Raw genomic sequence first — 26,180 nt, 5'->3', positions numbered from 1 at the left:
AATGAGATTTTGGGAGACTAACTGAATTAAAATATGTGAGAAGAACCTGAGACAATAAAGTACTATATAAAATTAATTGTTACATCATGCTGTTAATGAAGTAGGATATATACAGATTCCAATGACATAAAAAGAATAGGAAAAAATATATATAACCATGCTCCTCACCCAAAGCTAAGGGTATTTATAGGCTTAAGAGTTGCCCAACCTTGCACTATGTAGGTCTCAAAAATTTGCAACCAATCTTGTTATAAAAATACAATAGACATTAATTGAATGAATAAATTTGATGTTCTGGACAAGGGATGGGGACTGGCCTTTCTGTGGGTAAAGCTAATCATGCCATTCCTACTGGACATCTGGTCAGGTGGAAGAGGGAGTGTGTCAGTGCCAGAGAAGATGTATTGAGCAGTAACATCAACTAATGAGGTGCTGCTGCTCCTTAGGGTGAGTCACATCATTATAATACTTCATCCTTAACATAAGGCTTGTATAGACTCAATTAAGACCATTAATAGTCAAGGAACAAATAAACCTGAACAAGAAAAGTAACATTTCTCTAGAAATTTCCTACCCGTAACCAGGGAGCTGTGGAGAGGGTTAAGGTATAACCATCTTCATAGGTAATTAATCTCTCAACAGGGACAGAACAAAGCCAGTTGTAGTTCATTAGGCTGCACATCATAGTGAAGGCCCAAGACACTGCTCGTATTATCCCATCCTGTATTTCCTTGAAGGACCAATTTCTCTACTAGCACAGTGGTTCAGTCAACACCTGGGACTACACCTGTTGCCTATTAGGAGGGGAATGAAGGATGTGGCTCCAATCTCTGAGTTCTGGACTCAGACAACGCAGGGTTTGATTCTGGGGTGACAGCTTTGAGTCCCTTGGGAAAAGCATTCAACCTCTCTGATATAGAGTTTACCCAGATTTAGAGTGGGGAAAACACTGATTCCAGTCCACTGGGGATGTTTGAAGAAATAAATCACAGTACATGGAAAAAGTACTTAGCCCTACTTTGAACATAGCAAAAAATTGTAATTGATCTCTTTATAAAAATGCAATAGATATTCATTGAATGATTACATTCGATCTTCTACTGCCATGTTGTTAAATGTCATCGACAGGTAAACAAACCAGAACTTTGAAACAATCATAATTAAAAAAAAATCCTTGCTTCCATTCATGATTTCTGTAAAGTGCTGAGAACAAGGATTAGTAGCTACTAAATACTATATGTTTTTGTTACCGAAAATAAATAAACTAAATATGGTAAATAAATCTAGACCAAATTATTTTCAGTTGTAAGAAACAGAAACTGCATTTCACTTCCTAGGTGGAGAGGGAGCAACATGCTGACAGACAGTACTAGGGTCCAGGTTCACAGAGCCCACCAGCTTCACCCTAACCTCAGAAGAAAAAGGAGCCCAGAGGCCAAGGCCCCAGAAAGACATTGTCTGTGCTGGTGTGGCAGAGTCGGGAGGGTCTGACTTGTCTTTCCTCATGACACTTTGAAATTCCATTAAGTGCTGGTCATGGGGAATTACATTTGTTTCATATCTGTCAGATATACACACCACACACACACACACACACACACACACACACACACACACGCACGTGCATATATGAATGTATATATACATGTACACACATATATATACATATATACATATACATATACACCATACACACACACACACACACACACACACACATATATATATATATATTTTTTTTTTTTTTTGTTATGGGGGATTGAACCCAGGGGTGCTAACCACTGAGAGTCCCATCCCCAGCCCTTTTTGTATTTTATTTTGACATAGGATCTCCCTAAGTTGCTTAGGGCCTCACTAAGTTGCTGAGGCTGGCTTTGAACTCATGATCCTGCTGTCTCAGCCTACCAAGTTGCTGGGATTACAGGCACGTGCCACCACACCCGGCTCAGATCATATTTCTTATAAGGGCACACACAAGGTCTGTCTAATTCATTGTGTCCCCAAACTTCTGGCATATTCTTAGCATACACTAGAAAAATGAAACTGATTCTTTATTTTACTTTGGTAACTCAATCTCTTTGTGAAGCATCAGTAAGATGGACTTAAGTTTGCAATACCAGTCTGATGACTGGAAATTCATGGGACCACTTCTTGAGTTCCTTCCCTGCTCTAAGGTTTCTGCCTCTAGTTACACAGTTCTCTTTCTAGAGCAGCATGCTCAGGTGCCTGAAATCTGGAAACTTTATTGTCATGGTGCCATGAACCACTTCCACTTCCACAACAGATGTCCTATTCTTACTCCAGGGAAGGCTAGCTAGCAAGTAGTACCTAGAAGCTATAACTAAGAACTTGTGAACTGATCTCCTTTGGTTACCCCAGCACCCCTGTAGGGCAGGCATAATCCATTTGTAGCTTGGAAAGAAAAAACAGAGAGGTTAGGAAACTTAATACAAGTACACACAGCGAATAAATAGGCAGAGCAGAAGTTAGACTCAGGAGTCTTTCACTTGGCCATCCTGAGACATGGCAGCAGCCCAGACACCCAGCAACAGTTCAGAGCTCATAAAAGAAGACCGTCTCAGTACACGGCAGGGACTGTCATCTGGAATCTTGCAAATTTTTCTTACTGAGGCATGGTGAGAGTGTTAGAAATTAAATATCACTAAAAGTTGACTAAAGTGCTGTCAACTTCAACACTTTCAGAAAGGGGAGAAAACATCTGGATTTTGGCTGCTCATAAGGCCCACTCATTCCAAGAGCTGTCGGAAAACCACAGCTTTCCCATTCTTAGTTCCTGTGGCTCTGGTGGGTGTGCGCCAACCAGAGCACACCTGACACCGTGATTGGCTCAGGGAGGGGCAGATGTCTTTTCTGAGCCAATGCCATGCGGCGATGATCATTCAGATGGACACACCAAAGTGAAGACTCTCAAATGCTGACCCTGGGTTTGCATCTAGAAGCACATGGCCCTGAATCTACACACTCTATTGAGATATTTTAACAGTGAAGGCAGATTCTATCCTAGAACAGAACCAAAAGAGAGTTCACAGCCGGATGCCACTATCTCTCTGCCTCTGCCCGTGTCTGATTTGCTGACACTAAGCAAGCACATTCCTCCCTTCCTCCTCCTTTCTTTTCCTCTCTCCCTCTCTTTTCTCCTCTTCTCCTCCCTTCTTCTCTTCCTTATTATTCCTCTCTCTCTCTCTCTCTCTCCATTTCCCTGCTTTCTTTCTCAAACCGTCAGGAGTTGGGCTTATGTTTTTTTGAGATGCAGAGAATCCTGAGATATGATCCATCACATTGAAAGGTTTCAACAACTGCAATACAGACAGAGCAGGAAAGAAATCAGAGGAATTTCACTTGTAGAATATTCTTTTTCCTTACTCAAATTGGAATGAAGAAAACCCATTAGAACAATATCATCTTCAGTATGTAGCACAGAGTAGGGCGTCAGTGTTTTTGGCTGGGACTTAAGAACCCAACAGTTGCTAGGTTGTTACACTGACTATACTTCGTTTTCTTGTCTTCATCTTATTTATTGTTCTTGTTTTCCCAACAAAAGGTATAAACTGTGCTATGAGTAATCTTCCCAGGTCAAGAGCAAAGATAATAGAGGAGATGGACAGACTTAAAAGCGGTTTAAGGGACAAAGGTGGAAATCCTTGAGGGAAACCCCTTTTAGTTTACTTTTCATCTCCATCACTGTTTATGGAACAAGAGAATAACTTTTCATGGCTTGATCTTCAATTCCATAATAATTACCCTTCCATTGAGGAATTTATTTTCACAATGTGTTTTGTATATGATGTTGGTGATAGTCTATTGCATTGTCCCAAACTTGAATGTTCATCAGAATCCCCTGGAGGCCTTATTAAAACAGATCTCCAGTCCCCACTGTCAGAGTTATGGACTCCATAAATCTGGAATGTATTTCAATAATCTTCATTTCTAACAAGTTTCTAGTGATGCTTGGCTGCTTGTTTAGGGTCCATGCTTGGAAAACCCCTCATCTAATGGAAGGTGGTAGAAAGCCATGACTTCAAATAAAAAGCAGCAGAGGCCAGAAAAATAATGCAAAATTGAATACCTCCCAGCTGAAAAGCAGCTTTCCCAGAGAACATATGTAACTGTTGTTTATTATTTACTAGGCATCGTATTAAAGGTTTTATGCAATTATCATTTAGTCCTGATATTGACAATAATCCTATCTAAGAGGTATTACTAATGTCCCCATTTTAAAAATGAGGAGCTTGAGGATTAGGGGTAGTTAGTGATTTGTTCAGAGTTCAGTTGGTAAGTAGTGGAGCTGGTACTTAATCTTTTTTTCCCCATGGTTCCTGTTCTTAATTACCAGACTGCACAACGGATATCTTGAGACTTTACTCAGTTATGAGTTTTGTCTTAGACTGCTGTGCATCTGAATATACTGAGAAAAAGGAGGGCACAGCCAATGTCTCATGAATTTAGCTAATTTTAAAATTGAGCATGCACACCAGCCTGTCCCAGCTTCCTCTTCACTTGAGCTGTGAAGACCCTGGAGAAACCACAGATCTCTCCCTAGTTTTATTAGGACATGAACAAGAGACAATTTTCTTATAACTAATCAGAAGGGATATCTCCACTGTCCTAGAAAACATAACAAAATATTCATCAAAAATTTGTTTCTCTTCGCATTCATTTTCACCTATTCAAAGAGAAGTGAGGATTTTGTTTAGAGTAGTTGAAATGAGAGAGATGGAAATGAAGGAAAAAGAAGTGAAAAGGGAGGAAGAGAAAGCGCAGTGGACAGACACTGTTCTTGTGCATAGACCACCTTGGCAAGGAGCGCTGGGCGGGCCTTCAGTCCAGGGTTCTGCACTATCTGCTGTCCACGCTCAAGTTTATACTTATGCACCCATTCCGGACGAAATGGATTTTGATGAGGTTCTGTTACGCAGACAGATGCCCACGGAGAAAGTCTCCTGATTGCTATTCAACAATCTGCTCTTGAAACGATCCTTTATCTAGGGTTAATTGTGCTTATCAATCAAGATTCGAGTGCTAAGTTTTGGGAAATAGACTGACTGATTCACACCAGCATTCCAGAGACTTCTGCAATGATCCCTTGTGAACGAGGGCAGCTTATACACTGACCAACGCCACTGCTCTACTGGGTAGAGGGAGGAACATTCCTGCAGCATTGGCTTATTTTCCAGAATGACCCATGCAGTGATGGTTTTGACAATGGTTAATTCACATTAAATGTTTTGGATTAAGAGGGTTTATGTTGCTTCTTCTTGTCCCCATCCGAACATTTTCACAATTAGGAAAGAAACATGTTTGGTTAATAGAGTTCTGTTTTGCTTTTAAAAGATACTGCATTAACCACCAAAGGGTGGGCCTTATTTTTATAAAATAGTCAGTTAATTCCAGGTTTGGTTTCAAGTTTACCACTTTCTTTCCTACACCTGTCTCCATGAGAGGTAGATGCTCTGAAGAAGTGGCCTTAGAATAGCCTACAGACATATATAGAAAAACAAATCATATTCCTCCGTGGCCGAACAGCAACACAAGCTTATCTTGGGAAGGGAGAATGGTGTAATTTTAAATCCCAATTCACCTCTCATACCATCAAAAGAAGAGTGAGAAACTGTAAAAGTCCAAGAAATCCTCACTGTGCGATTTCCAATTACTCTGGGTAGGAGATCTTGTTTTATCGTCCATGAAATGACATTGTGACCTGTGAGACTTGAACTGCTAAGGCAATGAACTGCTAACCGTGTGGGAATATCCAAAGCACTCTTTCCAGAGGAAAAACACTGAGACTACCTGGCATGCCTTCAGTGCTCTAAGAGGTGAAAGAAAGTTCACCCACCAGAATGTGGAGCAGAGATTGGTGGACAGCAAGAGAGGCCAACATCTTTGACTCTTTAAATCTCTGAGTCAAAGTGAATAGAGAAATTATAACCCAACGGAGGGAGTTTAAAACTGGAAAGGAAATATAGGAGAACATGGCTGAAGGACCCAGGTAGTTGCAGGAGGGTAGTCTTTTGCTTTTATTATTGTTACTGTTGGTATAGAAGGATTTCATTTTTTTGCTTTTAAAAACACATTTTAGGGCTGGGGTTGTGGCTCAGTGGTAGAGCACTTGCCTCACATGCATGGGGCACTGGGTCCAATCCTCAACACCACATAAATACATTTTAAAAAATAAGGGTATTGTGTTCATCTACAACTAAAAAAATGTTAAAAGATTTCAATTGACATATAATAATTATATGTGTTTGCAGCAATATGGATTACCCTAGAGGAGATTATGTTAAGTGAAATAATCCAGATACAGGAAGACAAGTACCATAGGATCTGGTCATTTCTGGACTCTTATAAAAAAAATAGCCATTTTTAATAAAAGTCAGTAGGAATAAAAGCTGGGACTTTGTTTTTCACTCTGACTTCCTTACTTCTACTAGGCTACTGTATAGTGCCTCCTCTCACAAAACCAGACTGTGAGGATGGAGTCAGCACTACCAGCAATCTGTAACAACCCTGCCCATCTGTTACAATTTGGATATGGGAGTGTTCCCCAAAAGGTCATGTGTGAGACAATGTAAGAATGTTCAGATGTAACCTTGTTTAATGGATTAATTCACTGATATGAGTTAACGGGGTGGTAACCGTAAGCAGGTAGGATGTGGTGGGAGGCAGTGCGTCATCAGGGATGTACCTTCGAGAGTTCTGTTTTGTCCCTAATGAGTGGAGCTCCCTCTGCTGCCTGGTTGCCACATCCTGAGCTGTTTTCCTCCACAATGCCCTTCCACCATTATGACTGGACTCACCTCAGACCCAGAGCTATGGAGTCAGTTGGCAGAGAACTGAACCTCTGGAACCATGAGCCAAAATAAAATTTTCCTCCTCTGAGTTGTTTCTGTCAGGTCTTTTGATCACAGTGACACAAAGATGACTAAAACACCCCCAAAACACAGAAGTTCCTGACTACTTCAAAGCTAGTTAAATAGTTGAAAATATTTAAATTTATGTTTACAGATTTCAACTTTGTGCTCTCTAATTATTTTCGTGTAGGATGAAGAAATACAAAGTGGACAATGGCAGCTCTAAAACATGCTGCTATGTATTTATCGTTTTGATTTTCAATATCTAAATTCTCATGGATACACATCTCAACCCTCAGCAAACTCTTTAGTAAAGAAACACATTAATGAATTCATTCTTCATGGATCAGTGACCTGTCTGGTTCTCCTACGCTAAAGTTGTGATAAGGTGAAAATATTCTGCTGCCCACACACAAAAGCCCATCTGGTCAAGCAGGGAGATGAAATGAGCTTGGGAAAGCTTTAGGTTAACTGAGTTGAGGGAAAATGATGTATTCAGAGGAAGTAGGAGGTGGACCTCAGGAGCAGAAGGAGAACAGGAAGGTTTTCCTTTCCAGACGACACCAGAAGAAAAGACTTTCCCATAAAAGTTGTAATTAACAGCCTCAGTAGTGAGGAATCCTATGATAAGCTTGAACTGTCTTCAAATTGACATTCTTACCCATTTTGGTCTTTTTTATGTAGGTTTCTACCCTTTTCAAACCCCAAAGGCAGAGTGAAAAGAATACGGACCTCAGTAATGAGTACAGGTTCTAACCCTGGCTTACTGCATCTGGGCCTCCATGTGTTTTCAGCAGGAAATGTAGGTGGGCTAAGGGAAATCTCTGCACGTCCCTCTACCAGTTCAATCTTCTCTCTGGAAGCTGACAGAATCTCTCTGTCCCCAAAGATGGAAAGCGTGGGCAGGACATGGGCCTTGCTGACTTATATATCTGCAATGCTGACCGCCACCTTCGGCACAAAGTAAGCCTTCAAGGCAAAACTTGCTAAATTGCATTTCTGACAAGGTTAGACTGAGTCTGGGATCACCCATTCAAATTGGGGAGGAAGGTCATATAAAATGCAAAGCAGGTGAAATGGAGAACAGGAAGAAGTTGGTCCTGTCCTGAACCAAACTAGAAAACACAAGCCCTCCTGAAGCCCACTTCAATCTGAAATGTTCAACATCACTTCAGTGGTCAAAATCGCAACTGAGCATTCAGTCCCACCGCTGTTGTAGCAAACTGCTTCTAGGTTTAATTTATAAAAATTTGCCTTCCACAATGAATCAAAATGCAGTCTGTAAAAAATTAAAAGATAAATAAAAAAAATTGCCTTCCAGGTTTATTTAATCTGCAATTACCACTCAGCTATTTTTTTTTTTTAATCTAGGGCATAACATTAAGAAATACAGATCAGGAAAATGTGCCTGGCAAAACTCCTGTTGTCTTGCAGCTCCCTTGCAAACCAGGATTTGGATCCTGCACTAGCATTTCTTTCCCTCATCACGTGGGACCTCACAGCAGCAAATTTCCTCTGCATCAGAAATTCTCAAGCAGCCTCCCTAAGTTTGGGTGGCTTAGTGTCTTCCATTCCTTTGACTCTCACAGCAACAAGTTAATTTCCTCTAGAGAATGATTCCTTTCTCTAATTTATTAATTTATGTGGAATCCATTAAGATTGACATATTAACTACAGATCACTGATTTTTTTAAAAGAATATTTGGATTGATTTAGAAGGATGAATGTTAAATTTGGAGGAGAGTACTTTTCAAATTGCTACATTTAATATTGTTAAAGCACAACGAGTAAATGCATGATAAATTGAATAATTTCTTTCAGAATGTTCCAGAATCATTTCTGGGTGCCTCTTCTTAATTTAATGAAGTACATGCTACTAGTTTCTATTAAAGTCAAATAGAGGGAGTCATCTTCATTGTACAGGGTTTGAAAAAAGACTGAGATGAGATTGAAAATCTCTGAATAGGGAACAAGTGAAGGAAGCTTATTTGTGATCTGTAATTTTAATGAACATTTCTTTCCTTTAAAGGAGGGTTGGAATTATTAAAGTATGCAATGGAGTTGGATTTTACAAGGTGCTCAAAACAATTTCTTTTTTTTTTTTTTTTTAAGAGATAGGGACCTGCTCTGTTGCCCAGGCCGATTCTGAACTGGGATTAAGAGATTCTCAGAGAGTCTCCTGCCTCATTCTCCCAAGTAGCTGGGACAACAGGTCCACTCCACTATATCTGCTTTAAAACCTTAATTTTGACAAGTTTAGGAAGGTAGATGTGAGACTCTGCCTATGCAATTCTGATAACTCACAGAAATTTCAACAGGTGGAAGCTCATGTCCTGAAAGGTGAAGGCTTGTTCTAGTTCCATTATCACCTGCTTTATGGAGACACCTGATTTATCTTTTCATTCCCTGGTTCATCTACCTCAAAGCATCATGAGAGATGACTTGCTGAAATTTCTATACATGTCATCCAGTGAGTAACACAATTTCCCAACCTACTTCTATAATAATACCAAAGAAGACACTTGCTTGGTGTCTTTCTGCAAGGCTGGAGACATTCAAGTCAACTGTCTGTAATGCACAGAGGTGAGGGAAGGGGAAGAACAGATAACCTTTAGAAGAGGAAACACGTTTTTCCCAGAGACTTGCACATGCTCTCACGTCACTAAGAGTTGGGGTGGGGGAACTGCAGCCACACTCCCCTCCCATCATAATCTTTCAATGCCCGTGATGGTAAATAGTGAAGGTGGAAGTTGATCATATCAAATTTCAAAATTAATTTCAAAATTAATCAGGTCATGATTCACTTAAAAATTGTCTTTTAAATCTTCCCAGGTCACTGGGGGACTCATGATTTTCTTTTGTTCATGACTTTTGAAATGGACCCCAATCTTATTCCATAAAGTAATGAAGATGGATTTGGACATACCAATCCATTCACTGCCTCAGCTCTTGGTGAGAGGAAAATTATAAACTATTTCTAGCTTTCAACTAGTAGGAAAGAAACATCTGTCTCCTAGGCAAGGCACCAAAGTTTTAATCCATCTAAAATCTGACAATTCCTTCTCCCTGGAATATACTAACTCAACAACAGAATCTCAGTCCACAGACTTCAAAATATTCCATCTAGACTATAATCAGCTCCACTTCACAGCTGAGAGACACAGTCACTCTCTCTAATCTTACCCTCCATCTCCTGTTCTTCATCTAATTTGGCCAAGAAACCAGAAAGCTGACATAATACAAATCATACGGTCAGGACTTCCATGAACATTGATTCAAAATTACAGCCTGAAGAAGTAGCAGCAGCTAGTGCCACAGAATGTGCTGGGGAATTCAAGTTCTCTCCTACAGAATCTGAGTTTCCCTTGGCTCCTGAATGAGAGGACACATGAAGGTCATGTCAAAACAGATGTCAAAACAGAGATGGATTGGCTGAGATATGTGGATTCTCACAGATTACTGAATCCTGTAAGTGTAAGTTGAGACTCACATTTAATACTTATAAAAAGACTAAGGAAAACTGACTTAGCAATAATTAAAAGCCACAGTTTTGTCAAAATGAACTAAAATGTGTCCTCATAAGCACTGTATACAACCAGGACAACTATGTGCCAAGGGCTGTGTGACTATGGATCAAAAGTTGTCCTAGTGAATGTGAATGGCTTATGACTAATTAAAGCAGAAGAACTGACAAAGTCCACACAGTTCTCTTAGTAGAACTTAATCGATGCTGATTAATTTCAACAGGTGGGAGCTCATGTCCTGAAAGGTGAAGGCTTGTTCTAGTTCCATTATCACCTGCTTTATGGAGACACCTGATTTATCTTTTCACCGTGCCTGGTCTGGCTCAGTTTTAAGCAATGCACATGGATTTACAGATCAATTCCTCACTACATTTCTTTGTGGTAGGAACAATGATTATCTCTCATACCATAAGGGAACGAACAGAGTGAAAAAAGGCTCTTGCTGAAAATAGCACAATAAATAAGGGAGCTAAAGTTTTTTACCCAAAAGTCAGATTTCACTCCTGAGTTAAGACTCAAACTACACTGCCTCCTAGGACCTCATATACGTCCTCTTCAAAGAGTGAAATGCCGTATTGTTTTGAGAGGAAGACTGAGGCAATAGGAGTATTAGTGGTACCCCCGTGGGACCTTCCACCAGTACAGAGGAAAGGAGATAAAGATCATGGGAGAGGAAAATGGTGTCCCTGGGCCTTAATAAGGACAGGGTCAGAGGGACCACAGTCCTGTCAGGCCTGGGGGAAGCAAGGGGATGGGAAGGAGTCCGTGTCTGCACATTACACTAAGTGTCAAGCAGAACAACTTGAGGGGTCTGTCTTTTCTATATGGAGCCTTTCTGCTAACTTTAGTCTAACTACATTTAGAAAAAGTCACTTTATGAAATAAGAGGACTCCATATTAGAAGAATATCTATCCCTAGACTGCAGGAACTCTCAGGGAGTTCCTATAAAAATTCTTGCTCTTTTGGCCTGAAGTAGTGGTACTGTGTTTAAGAAGGTGGACGCTGAGGCCCGGCTGCTCAGGGTAAAAGCAGACTGGGTTAAAGGCAAGGTCCCCACACTATGGTCTTGAGGAAGATACTTAACCTTTCTGAGCCTCAGTGTCTTCAACTGATAAAAAGGTGTAAGAATATCTGCTTATTGGATTGTTGTGAGGATTACATATAATAACTCAGATAGAACACTGAATGCTACATATGACAGACTCAAGGAAGAGTGACAGCTAATATTGTAGAAGTGAGGGGGGAGTGGAACTGAACTAATTGCTGTCTTAATCAGGAAAGGTTTGGTTGTAAACTGTTTTCCAGCTCAAGCAGCTGTGGAGGAGACAGAAAGAGACAAAGCAGTTGCTCAGTCACTCTTTGCAAAACAAATATGTACATCAATCCAGGTGCTTCTCTTTGCCACAGCCGTTGGCAGAGAACTTCCTCTAGGTTTTGAGCTATGTGAATCTTCCTTCTAGCTTCAGTCTGCCAGGAAAATGTCCAAAGTTGAGAGCTCATTATTCACAGAAAGAAGAGACTGTGAATAATGTTTCTTTCCGGTGCTTAATTTGGAGACCTTTCTTGGTTCTTTATCCTTATAGAGGGCAGAGGCAAAAAGTAACTAAAAATATTCCATTTAGTTATCTGCCAACAGTATCAGTCAAAGTTTGGAGAAGGACAGCTTGCACTCATCAGCAAAACTAAGTTTTCAGACTATTTCTGGCTTCATTTATTTATGGGAAATAAGTCTTTCTTCTTCCAAATTAAATGCATCTATAAAGGGAGTTTCATTATGATAATAATGATAATATGAAATTACATTTTATGGATGGTATTATATGGTAGCATTTTAAATTTCAATAGAGATAAGAACATTTATATAGTTAATTAAATCTTGAAGACATGAGCTTTGGAGTCAGCTTTGAATTGCAGCTCCTTTACTGATTAGCTGGGTGATTTAGGGTGAGTCCCATATTTTAGTTGAGCTTCAGTTTCCTCATCTTTAAAATTAAGTTACATCATGGCATTATTTGGAGGGTTATTTTAAGACTGAGGTAGGGTGTTTAAGGTGTGCTTTGGTTTGGATCTAAAATGTTCCCCAAAGTCATATATTAAAGGATGGTTCTCAGCCTGGGTTGCTACTGGGAGGCACTAGAAACTTCATAAGGCGGAGCCTAGTGGGAGGTCTCCTGGTCACAGGGTATGGGCATGCCCTTGAAGAGGACAGTGGGACCCTAGCCCCTCCTCTTCCTCTGTTTTATTTTTTCCTTTCAATCCCGGTCCTGAGGTTTTGCTCTGGCATGCCCCCTCCCCCCACACCCCATGATATGCTGCCATAAACCCAAAACCATGGGGCCAACTGGTCACAGGCTGAAATTTCCAAAACTGTGATACAAAGTAAAACTTTTCAATCTATAAATTGCTTTACCTCCAGCATTGTTATAGTAATGGAAAGCTGACTAACACCAAGAGCCCACCATCTTGTCTTCCAATGATGATTCCAACTTGCACAACAAAAGGAAAATGTTGCTGAGAGACTTGGGACTTACCACTGCTACAACTGGACAGAAGATACAAACTGGCTGATTTGAATTGGCAGACAAACGAATTCCTTTTAGTTTTCCTCTGCCCCCTCACAGTGGGTGTTCTGGTTGAATCGATCTCATTTATTGCAACAACAATGGAGACCAACTTCCTGTCCCAGGTAGAAACCTGGCTGCTTTAAATCAGTCTTGGTAAACCCATTCCCCTGGAAGAGACAGGTTTGGGGATGGGAAGAACTAAGTCAACTAAGCCAGTGACAAGACAGGAAAGGCTTGCTGGAGGCTTTTGAAAACAAAACAAAACAAAACAAAACAAACAAACAAACAAAAAAACAACAGAAGTTCCCATCTCTCTTTCTGGATATGAAAGAGGAGACAAGGAGCCTTGTCACTAATGGACATCATCTCATCAGAACAAGATAGATATTGTTAGTAAGATTTTCACTGGATGGCTTGTTCTTCCCCTACCCATGATCATATATGATGGTCACAGGTCAGACATATTAAAGGTGGGAAGAAAAATCAAAGAGCCTCGATAAAAATTCAAAATAGTAACTTCAGTCACTTCAGATAAATCCAACCTAGAACCATGAAAGGTTGTGTGTGTGTGTCTGTGTTTGTGTCTGTATTTATTCTTTTCTAAAAGTATTAGTTTGGGGAGCAAAGTTCGATGTCATCCAAAAGAACTTGTAATAAAAATTCTCTCCATTTATTCGAACCCCTTACTTTTTGTCAAAGTGTTTTCATATCTTTTAGCTCATTCCTCTCTATAACATCAGAATTAATAAAAGTCCAAATCTGGACTCGCTCATCTCATGGATAAGAAAACCTAGGCCTACAGACGTTCTCTTGCAATAGTAACAGAGCTTTTCAGAGACTAAGCTAGGTTGAGTATCCTGCCTTCCTGAATCCAAATTGGATTCTGTGACTGGTTCTGCCAATTATAGAACTGAGGAAAGATATTTTAAAACAGCTTCACATGCAATCTGTGATTAAAATGTGCAACTTGGGGAGGAAAAAAAAATCTAGGTTTACATTCCAGCTTTCTTTAGTCCTCGTTCTACCATTTACGAGTTTGTGTGATCCTGAGTAAGCTACAGAAATGTCTGGGCTTCAGTTACTGCATATTAATGTGCGAGGAGTTTTTGAGGACTTGTTTCCTACTCATAAGCCTATGATAGGTACTGCTAATTGACCAGTTGCTCCAAACTAAGCTACAGAATCCTCAGTATAGTTCTCAGGGCTGGGACTCAAAGTGTAACTCATTGGCACTTCCTGGGTTCCACTTTTGCTGTGCAGTGTGATCCACAGAGCTGCTTGGGCATCGCTGCAAAGTTTGACAGAAATGTAGCCTCTGAAATGTTGACAAGACCCTTAGGTCACTTCTGCACACATTAAAGATTAAGATGCAAGAAGGAATGATACTTTATATCTCATGACATTCTAAAAGCCAATTGCCTACAGAATTCAAAAGAAAAAAGGAATTTCCCAAGAACCTTGGGTAGTTCTCTAAGTGTGCTGAAGGGTCGTCATCCTCCACATGGTACTGAGTGGAGGGTTAATTGGTAATATTTTATGTTGTGCATATGTGCTTCTTTTTTGGGACGCTGAATTAATCACAGGCAAGCTTCCAACTAAACCCTCAGGGGGAGAGTGAGCTGCAGAGGGAACTAGGAAATGCACTTTGGCCAGGGATCCTCACACAGCTGTGGTCAGTCAGCTTCTGTGCATTTGACCAATTTCACGGTGAATTACCCCACTGAGTACTGTCATATGCACCCTCCACCCTCACTGTCCAAAGTTCTGTTAGGAGGACTTCTGTTAGTCCAGTGTAGCCTGTCCAACATCTCTCCATCCCCTTCCAACACCACCTTCCCCAGGGACTCTGGGACGGGCAGATGATGGTGGACAGGGAGAGCTACTAGTAAGCTGCAGTTTGAGCTGGGGCATGAAGAAAGAATTATGAATTTAGTAAGCTAGGCAAGAATATCAAGCCCAGCTGATAATCTGAAACTTTGCTGAAGAATAAAATCTCAAATACACTCTGGCTCAAATAGTGAAAACTCTCAAAACAGACCAAACAAACCCAGGTTCAAATCCCAGGTTTGAGCTGGGTGTGGTGGCACATGCCTGTAATCCAGGCTGCTTGGGAATCTGAGGTAGAAGGAGGGTAATTTGGAGGCCAGTCTGGGCAACTCGGTGTCACCTGTTTCAAAATAAAATAAAAAGGGATGGAAATGTAACTCAGTCATATAGCACGTGCCTAGGAGGTGTGAGATGCTGGGTTCAGTCCCCAGGACGCCCCCAGCCCCCGCAAACACACACATGCCCCTAACAACAACAACAAAAAAACCCCAAAGTCAAATCCCATGTTTTCCCACTTTGATCTATTTGAATTTGTTACATGCCTCTGGACCTCAGTTTGGTCTTAAGTCTAATTTTAGATTATAGAAATACCTAGTGAGTATGCAAGCTTTAAACTTTGGGAAGAAGCAGCATCATTTTCAGAATTTGCTAAAATTTATATTCTTGGAACATTGGAAAATCTGATTCAGTAATTAGGGATGGGGCTGAAGACTGTCTTTCTCAGAGTAGTGGCGATTCCAATTTGTGGCCCCGAGGATGACCCTCTTTTCAATGTTGTTTGGGGCAGTGGATGCTGAGATATATCCAAGTAAAGGAACAGCCAGCTGCTGGCTTGATGAACGCTCCTGGTAACCTGAGCTTTTAATGGGGATCAGTGGTTCAGACATTGGAAGGGACATAGTCATCTCTGTATGCTGGGCACAAGCAGCCACAGAACATTTTCCACTACACCACAGTTTCCCAGTGCACTCATGTTTCTCAGAGGTGCTTTGCTGCAACAAAGAGACTGAGGACAGACACAGATTATGAGGAACTGCCAAGTCCAGGAATAGAAGGCAGGGCTGCACAATGGGCAGGTCACCCTGGATCCCTGGGGCAGAGTCCAGTCTTTATTATGTATCTGCTGTGTGGCCTTAGACTAGTCACTCATTCTCTCTGGGCATCAGTATCTTCATGTACAATACCAAGAGATCTTTTAAACCTGTTAACAGAATTAAAATGCTGTTTTTCCAGAAGACATACACAGCTTGGCTGGAATGTGCAGGTTCTCATTACCCCTTCTGTTTTTCTTTTGCCTTAGATAAAATGTACTTTTACTCCATGAGGTTTTTTCTGACTGTTCATCTAAAGGTAACATTTCTTTCCTCTGAAATTTACTAGCAGATGATATCTGCACTGCGTGCTATTCATTCTGATTATCACACAGTATTTAAAAATATCATCCTGGTATTGGGCTATTCCATCACACTGAGAGAGATGATGCTACTGAATTCAGGAACAACCCAGAAGAAACAGAAAAGTCTGAATTCTGTCCTTGTGATTCTTTCATGGTAGAAATCAACTCCGCAGTGACCCCTTCTTAAGTACCTACTGCTGGCCCAGGTAGTTTCTATGTACCCTCCATGTAATTCTGAAACACCCCTTCAGACCATTGCAAATGAGGAAACTGAGGTTCAGAGGGGTTTCCCATGCTTACTCAAAGGTGACGGTATTGAGACCTGCATGGTGGGGCTGTCTCCAATCCAAAATCAGGTTGGTTCGATGGAGCTGGGTTTGCCTGTGACCTTAATCACCAGACTAGTTTCCAGGAGCAACAACTGTACAAATTTTTCCTAAATGATCAGCACATTCATAATGTTTCTTCCAAACCTGTATCCCTTGAAGAAGATTTTGGGGTCATCCTGCAACTGGCTAGTGTAAGTTGAAAAAGTACAGCTGACTCTCAAAGGAATATAGCTCATATCTTCGATTTCAGGGGGCCAATATTCTCAACTGCTATTTTAAATGATCCCTGAGCTGAAAGTTTACCTAAATGCAGAATAGTGATTCCCAGAGAGTGTCAAGGGTGTGTATGTGGTAGTGAGGGGTGGGGGGGTGGGCAGGAGAAAAAGAAGAACCCATTGGACAACAGGCATTAAAACAGAATGAGACAGAAATAAGTTCCAGCCTTTTATAGCACAGTGGGGTGACTACAGATCATAATAACTTATTAAACATTTTAGGAACTAGAAAAGAGGAATTTGACCTCTTCAAACATAAAGCAATGATAAGGAGATGGAAATTACCCTGATTTGAGCAGTAGTTTGTATACGTGCACTGAATTTTCACACTGAATCCATAAGTATGTGCAATTAATAAATAATAATAATCCTTAATCTTGAGCAGAGGAAACCTGAAACCCTGTATAAGTCAGTATTCCCACGTGAGGACTCCATTTGCAGTGAATTCTGAGAGGAGCAGCTGGGGGAGCCGGGGCCTCCTCCCCCTACTGTGATACATAGATTCTTAGCCTAACTCCCCACTAGGGAGCCAAAGCAGGTAGTCTCTGATCCACTGGGGGACGTTTACAAGACAGAGCCCTTGAAGCTGGTCCAGCTTCCAGAAATATTCTGCAGTAGAAACTAGTAGAAGTGTTGAGAGGCAAAGACAGCGCTTGTTTATTGCTGAGGGAGATTTTGAAATTATGTCAGGGTCCATTTTTGTTCTTCTCCCTGGGTGCCCTTTGTCAAAATTAAATCAGCATCAAGCAACCCTGCAAATCTCTTTGCAGCAGAGGACATAAAAAATTCTTAATTTCTTTAGGAACATGAGGAGGTACTTGCTGGAGGTACTGTTTTCTTTTTCTTAAAACAAAAAATAATTTAATATTAATAGAAAGACGGTTAATAAAAAATTAATGCCAGTCCTTGCTTCCCAGAGCTGCCCATGGAACACAGCTCTTTTTCCTTTCCTTTTCTTTTCTTTCTCTTTCTTTCTTTCTTTCTTTCTTTCTTTCTTTCTTTCTTTCTTTCTTTCTTTCTTTCTTTCTTTCTTTCTTTCTTTCTTTCTTTCCTTTCTTTCTTTCTTTCTTTCTTTCTTTCTTTTCTCTCTCTCTCTCTCTCTCTCTCTCTCTCTCTCTCTCTCCCCCTCCCTCCCTCCCTCCCTTCCTCCCTTCCTTCCTTCCTCACCCCCTTCTTTCTTTCTTTTTCTTTCTTTCTATGAACAGTTCATAATCATTCCACAGTTTTATTGGCAAGAATTGCTCTCAGGATAGTGGAACTGCTACTGCATTTCCTAGAATCTGAGACTTTATTGATGTAAAATAAATACTATAAAATTCAGATATACTTAGAGGAAGGAAGGAAAATCAATATTCATAGTGAATTTAAGTTTCCTATTAACTTCAGGAGCTTCAGGAGGTGAATATATGCCTTAAAAACCATTGCATATGTTCTCCTTAAAGGCCATGTGAATAATCTGCAGCTGGGTTTTGATGATGACCCAGGAACATGACAGAGGTACGCTGCAGAGGTTGGATTTCAAATTCCAAAATGGAAACCGAGTCTGTGCTTCGGAGAAGGGTCACCTATCAACTCTTCCTGTGGTTTGCTAAATTTCATTGAGTGGTGATCTAGGTATTTCTGACATATTAAGTATGTTTACAGAATCGAACTTGTGGTTGTGATTCCCATACTAGAAAAACACCAGATTGAAAGAAAATGGGTCATAACAAAGTCTTTGCTTTCTTGCAGGAAACAGGATGACCAGATAGGTTCACTGACTCAGAAGGGACACAGAGAGGCTCTGACAGCAAAGCAAAGGGACATGGCCAGAAGGGTCCAGCAGTGCTGGTCCCAGGAGTCTGTGCCAGAGTGACATCCCACATGCTGTGTTCCTTTTCACAGCCATTAAATGGGGTTAGCTTGGCCCTCTATGTATCTAGAAATTATTGATATAATTAAATAAGATTCCATCGGAATCATTTTGAAAAGGTAGAAACACTATCCCAGGATGCAATGTTATTATAATCTATTGTACCTGCCTGCTTAATTATCCCTATTTGACAGCTTACAACTATTTAAATTATATTCTAATTTATCTAGTATAAGAAGCATATCCTTTCAGATGAGTCATTTTTAGGACAGGAAAGTACATTTAGTTACTGCTAACTCAGGAAATTATTTTAGAATATTTCTCTCTATAGATTCCCCCCCCCCCACAATTTTCCAAAAGTAAACTTGCCAAAGAGTCTATAAGGAATAGTAGGATATACACCCTGTGTAAGTGTATATACATTATACAGTAATTAATAGTAGCATGTAGTGGACATAATGAAAGTAGGTTTAACTGAAAGAAAGTGAAGTGCCACATGAAATTCAGGTGAGAAAACTGGAGTGTTCTAGAAGGACATGATGTTTGGGGTGAATCAGATATGGGGATCTCACCCTGATATCATGAGAGAGGTTGTCTAGAATCATCTCACATATCTGGCTTAACAGGTGTCCAGGTAGAGACCTGGGTCCTGAGTCTATTGACTATGCTCGAACTGGACTTCAAGAGAACTCTTGCCATTCAGAAGACTCACAAATTACAAATGTATGAATAACTGGATAAGATGGAAATTAAAATATCATGGCATGAATGATAGCTTGGAAAATATTTCTGAGAATCACATACCAAAGCATGATTAGTATCTTAATTATATTTAGAACTCTTAAAACTGAGAACAAAGGGCACTTAACACAAATGAATGAGAAAAAAATAGCTAATTCACACAGAAGTCAATTAAAACAGCACAGACACATATGGAAAGATGGTCAGCTGTTAAGAAGTGCAAATTCACGAAAGATTACCCCCATAATAAGTTGCAAAGAGCAATCAGCAACCAAAGCTGCTGAAAGGACATTGAGAAAGAAAGTCTGCTCACACAGAGGTCAAAACATACAGAAAAATATTTATTACAGAATATGCCAGTGTTTTTTCCTGGGGGTGAGGGAATTGGAGTCAGATGGTTTTAGCTTTCTTATATTTTTAACAATTATTCAAGCGAAAAATAACCATGTGCTTTAAAAATACAGTTAGGAAGATAAAAATATGCATTTATTGTAGAAAGAAAAGTATTACTGATAAGAATGGTAGGAGAGAAAGGAAAATTCAGCAATTGAGTATTTTTACAAGGCCAACTAATTATCATTCTTTCCTGGATTCAAGATTTTCTTTTATGTTTTTACCTAACACATGTTTTCATGCCATTTATATATAATTCTTTTTGCCTTTTATTTAGTTTCCCCTCTTTTTAAAAAAATAGATCTTTGACTTAACTAGAATTTAATTTTGAAGAAGTTTAGATACATGGTACCACACCTAAATATTCATAAACGGTTGCTCACAGATGTTCATTGAATGATTCATACTCCCAATGATATGAAATGACATATTTATTAAGAACTTAATTTGATTATGTTTCTAAACCAATTTCTGTTCTCTTCATGTGGGATGCACTGAGCCACTGTTATACTACATTCATTACTGTGGTTTTATAGTTCACTTGAATTTCTAGTAGAAATATTCTTCTCTCATCAGTTTTCATTTTACTGATTATAATATGTATTATTTCATACACTTTCAAAATACTGTGTCAAATATATAAAACAAACCACCAAAGAAATAAAGCAAAAATTAATGTCCATTGTAACAATCAATGAAATAAAACTAAAATCATAGAATAAACCCCTTTAAAATGTTGTGTATTTGAATAAAATAAGGTTTCTTTTAGGGAAAACAAAATTTTCTTTCATTAGGAATTTACTGGTGGAAGAGCTTTCTTTTCTTTCCATTTTTGTTACCATGACATCATTTTTACATAAGATAGCCATGGAAACTTAACTTCTCATACAAGATTTCCTAGTTAATTTGTTTATACTTTGCTTCAATATTTTTTTGATTTTTGCTTAAGAGTGAATTTGGTAATTCATTTATTCCTTCCTTTCCAAATTCCTTGTTTTTTCTCATGTAAGTGAATTAGTTAATAATTTTAAAAACTTAATAGGGTGATGGTAAGTATCCATTTCTTTTTCTAGCCTTTACTGTTTCACCTTAAGGTGAAAAGCAAGAGACAAAGCTTTGGTTAGACTGGTAGATAAACACCAGGAGGGAGAATGTGCTGGAAAGTTCATTGCTCTCAAATTTTCTAAGGGATTTCAATTTAAAGCCAAGATTGAATTTTGGTATTTATTACAAGGGTGAAAAGTTTTTCACTCTTTCAACTTACATGGTATGATAAATATTATCCTTTTCTTTTGAGACAACATTTTATGGTTATGTTATAATTTGCATTCAGTTTTCTGTAGATTCAAGTTAATCAAAAGATTTTGTTTCTTCTCAATATTCATTATTAAAGGAAATCCATAGTTTTTTTTTTTTTTTTTTTTTTTTTTTTTTTTTTTTTTTTTTTTGGTAAGAGATTGAACCCAGGGGTGCTTAACCACTGAGTCACATCCCCAGCCCTTTTTAAAATATTTTTAGAGACAGGGTCTCACTGAGTTGCTTAGGGCTGCACTAAGTTGCTGAGGCTGGCTTTGAACTCTCAATCCTTCTGCCTCAGCCTCTCAAGCTGCTGGGATCACAGACATGCGCTACCATGCCCAGCTTCTTAGTTGTTTTCATGAACTTATTTTTCTTAAATATGATTTTACACCATATTCATGTGGATTTCCAAATCCTAAGTTTTTTCTTCTTACCATCTGAAGAATTTCAATACCACTGAAGGCACTTGATTTTTATTATGTGATAGGATTTATTATTGAAGAGTCTGTGTCAAACACTCTTTTGGAGTAGAAGTGAGATTCTTCTGTTAGTTTAAGATGATGAAAATATGCCATTCTACGACAAATCAATTTATTAGTTTCTATCAGGATGGGTTTGCCTTCAGCTTCACCCTTTTAATCTCTTTCATTTCATTCTTGATCTTTGGTTTGTTATTCTCTTTTAATTTTTGGAGAGAAAAAAGGGATTACACCTGTAATCCCAGAAACTTGAAGGTTGAAACAGGAGGATTTCAAGTTCAAGGCCAACTTCATCAATTTAGTGAGACTGTATCTCAAAATACAAAATAAAAAGGGCTGGGAATGTGACTCATGGGTGAAGAGCCCTGAGTTCAGTCCCCAATACAAACAAACAAAAACAAAACAAGACAAAAAGACTTTGACATGGCCCGGTGTGGTGGCTCAGGCCTGTAATCCCATTGTCTTGGGAGGCTGAGGCAAGAGGATCTCAAATTCAAAGCCAGCCTCAGCAACTTAGTGAGGCCCTAAACAACTTAGCAAGACCCTGTCTCAAAACAAAATATAAAAATGGTTAGGGATGTGGTTCAGTGGTTAAGCACCCCTGGGTTCAATTCCCAGTACCAAAAACAAAAACAAAATTAAAAAAAACATTTTGATATGAAAATTTTAAGTTTATTCCCCACCCCTAGTAAAAGAGTCATTATCTGTCTCTTGCATGAAGTCCTCAACACACTCAACACATTTGGTAGGTATTTTTTATTTTATTTTATTTTTTTTTTGCACAATGGACATGCTGCTACTTTGCTGAGATTCTTCATCTTGATGGAGACATTGCTATTGGGTTTTCTCATTTGCTGGACTAAAGCTTAGAGATATTTCACTTGGGTCTGCTTATACTAATACTCTCCTTGATTTTGCATCTCTGCACTGTGCAGAATCTTGATTTGTGTTGGGTGCTCTTGCTTTCATTTTGCTTTTCCATTACTGTTTTATCCTCTGTGATTTTGGACAGAGAAGAGAGAAACTGTACATGGGGTTTGATTCTTCTGTTTTGCCACTTTAATACTTGTCACAACTTGACAGTTTTGTAAGGAAATTGTGTGTGTGTGTAATGCCACACTATTCTATAGTGTCAGTAGAGATACAAACTATAACAGAGTATCTTAAGGAGCAATATGGAAATATGTATCAACATTTCATTTTAAATGCACATAATTTTGGACGAAGCAATTACATTTTAAGAAATATGTTAGAAATCAATGGTGTGTGAATGTGTTAGCAATGGGATTCTTCTTTTATAGTTGTTTGTAATGCGAAATCCCTTAGAAATGATGAAGACATCTAACCATAAGTACTCACCAAGAAAATATTAAATAAATTGTGGTATGTACATTCAGTAAACTATAGTCATTAGAAATGATGCATACTTAAATATATGAAGAGGTAAGTGGAACATTATAATAGATGATTTAGGTAAAAGAATGTCACTTAATGTGAATAAAATACAATAATATCAAGGATTGTGAGAGGGTAGAGTGGTCTTCACTGCCTTTTATACATATTTTTAAGAATAATTATGAATTAGCTTCATAATCAGAAAAATAATAAAGTTAAAAAACTGAAAAGAAAAATTGAGAAAGGCAAATACATACTCTATACCACTAGCTTGAGACCAATGCCAACTATGGGTGGAAGACTCTGCCTGGTACTGTATAAGGTCCTGAACAAAATTATCTCACTTAACCCTTGCAATGGCTCTGTAAGGCAGCAATTAGTGTTTTCAACTTTCAGAAGAGGAACTTGAAAGTTTAAACATGTCCAATGTCACACAGCTCATAAAAGACGGCGCCTGAATGTGAACTGAGCTCAGTCTGAGTGAAATCCTCCAGTCTCCCAGTGCCCCTCAGAATCACCACCAACATCTTGCTGATTTAGAGGTTCCAGGTTTAAGGATAGAAAACTCATTATTTAAGCTGTTGAATATTAATCCTTATTTCACACTCTGAATATGAACTTAAAAGAGGACTCAAAGAATAGAATACAGACATATCTGAGAGAAAGAAGTATAAAACCATAAGAAATGAAAATTTATATTTTTAGTGAAAATCATTGAATATTGTTTAACAAACAATATTGTTAAACTATTTTGAGAAACAGAGGACAAGTTCTTGAAAAACTGTGGTACTAAATAATTAGATCAGACAGTATCAACTTTTTCAAGTCATCAGCTAAAAAATTGAATGTACCAAAGCAGCAAGTTTTCTTTAAAATATCCTCAAGGAAGGAGGATATCCTGAATTTTAACCCAGTTACTAGAGTAATCACATGCTGTGCTTTGATTTTTAAAAAATACCACATTCTTCGACCTTTTTTTTAAAAATCGTAAATCCAAATTCTGACTTTTGTTCATGTTTTCTTCTAATGATTAATGTTCTATACAGAATGGTGTCCAATCAAATCGATCTAATTTCAACAAAATGCACTGAAGTTAAGAAGTAAGAACAGTAGCAACAACATAATTGAGATAACCCAAGAGTTTAGACACAGTAGGTGCTAGAATCTTGAGGGGATGAGACTAACACAGCAATGGACCTTTCAAACATCTCTTCTCTGGGAAGCTAACCACCTCTCAGGTAATCTCACAACATGTAATGAAAGGAACAAGTCCCCCAACACCAAAATACAGTAGCGATTTCATAGATTATGCATATCTAACCCATCCCCCCAGCCCAAGGCCAAACAATGAGGCATCAAGGATTTCTAACTCAAGGCAATAAAAATAAAGAAGAGCATGGTACTTAGAAGCTGCAATAATAGAAGCTCACCTGGCATCAAGTCCTTTGAGGAAACATTCAATATTATTCACTGCCTCACCAAGAAATAGAAATCAGGAAAACGAAAACAAAACAAAACAAAAAACCCTGGAGTTGAGTAAGTGGATGATCGGGTGAGAAGGTGCCCATGATCATCATACCCTCCTCTTCCTCCAGTTGGGAGGGCAATAGGAACGACAATTTGCCAATTAAAATAGCAAACACATGAGGATTCAGAAACTAAACTCTAAATATTAGCAATAAATAGAGTTTTTGAAATTCATTTAAATCATGACTTTTGACAAGGAATGATTTCAATTGGTGCCTTTTATCCATCATGGTAATAGGGCTGAGCCTGCCAAGGTGATACTTATTCATAAAATATATAATAAAGCAACAAGGACTTGATGCAAGTATAACATCCTTCGACACAAATTAATAATATAGGATAGAAAGCACAGGTTCCAAACACAAGAAATGTTTCATTTCCTGCTTACTCAACTAACCAGAAAAAAACAACAACCAACAACAAAACCAAGAAATGCCAGCAAATGTTACGGCGCTCTATTCTCTTAAGAAAATGTAAAGGAATCTCAAAACAAGAGCCATTTGCTTTTTTCCTCTAGCTTAATAGCAGTTCCTCAGTGGAACTGAGGCTTAGGTCCACCATAGCCATATTGAAAAAACAAACCCGAGATAACACCACGAGGGTCTCATGAAAACCTGAATTTATCCCGAAATCTCTATGGATGCATGTCTATAAAGATGCAAAAATCTCAAACAGTACTTTAGAGGGAACGGCTAAGCAAATTGGTCCCAACAGAAATACAAATAAATGGATTAAAAACTGGCTATCTAACCGTATACAGAGAGAAATCGTAATTGGTAGTCCGTCTAGTTGGGGAGAGGTTTCCAGTGGGGTCCCACAAGGATCGATATTGGGTCCCATTTTGTTTAATATCTTTATAAAAAATCTGGAAGACAAAGTAGAGAATGTGCTAATTAAGTCGACTGATGCCAATAGATTGGGATGGGTAGTTAAAGTAAATTGGATATAGATAAATGCGACTGGTCTCTAGAAAGCACAGAGATAGAGCAATGCTAACAGAGTATGGGAATGCCAATTATTTGGGTTAAAAAAATGTATTTTTAAAAATTAATTCCAAGCAGTAAAAATAGATTAAAGAAATCTTACTGGCTTTGCATTACAAAAGATTAGGCACAATGGAAAAAGACAATACAGAGAGTCACAACAACCATGAATGCAGAATAAAGAACACCTTCAAATGAAGATCTATTGGGGCAGCTTTATTTAGAAAACTGGGGGTTGTGGGTTTCTCGATGCAACAAAGATATCAGAGGCATTTCAAATGTGTAATCGCTAAGGTGGCTAATTAGGCAAGGATAACCAGCTTCTCAAACATGCATGCATCATGTACTTAGTGACTGGCAGAAAAATAAACCAGGAAAAAAACATAAGACTTGAAGGAAAAACAAAGGAGAGCTGAAAACCTGAAGGCTGAGCAAAAACAGGGAGAGAAATTAATCAAAAGCAAATTCTATCAGGAAACACTCAGGAATGCACACATATACACAAGAAGTCAAGGGACAATAGGAGGACTCTCCTGACACTAGCAGGGAGATTGGATTTTTTTTTTTCTATTTTTACTCTTATTTTGGGAGGTAATATATTTTCTGAACTGCAGAGGACACTTGGAAAAAATACTTCATAGACCTCATATTGGTTTGAAGATTATTTAAAAAAAATCTCAGTATTTCCCAATCTAATTTGTCGCATGAAAACAACTATGAAAGTGA

General features: G+C 38.8%; 1 protein-coding gene across 3 annotated transcripts in view; it reads right to left on the bottom strand.

The window, feature by feature from the left end:
• Positions 1-26,180, bottom strand: part of GABRB2 (gamma-aminobutyric acid type A receptor subunit beta2) — a 238,738-nt gene that overhangs the window by 7,178 nt on the left and 205,380 nt on the right. For 2 of the 3 annotated variants that reach the window (XM_079145510.1, XM_079145511.1), the window contains exon 10: positions 25,223-25,336. The exons of the other annotated variant lie outside the window; for it this stretch is intronic. In XM_079145510.1, coding sequence (XP_079001636.1) covers positions 25,223-25,336 — 114 coding nt within the window. The remainder of the gene's footprint in view (positions 1-25,222; positions 25,337-26,180) is intronic. 3 annotated transcript variants of the gene reach the window in all.

Source organism: Sciurus vulgaris (genome assembly GCF_902686455.1).
Source record: "Sciurus vulgaris genome assembly, chromosome: 6".
NCBI classification, from domain to species: Eukaryota; Metazoa; Chordata; class Mammalia; order Rodentia; family Sciuridae; genus Sciurus; species Sciurus vulgaris.
The sequence above is the reverse complement of the archived record's forward strand: the minus strand, read 5'-3'. Positions and strand labels throughout refer to the sequence as shown.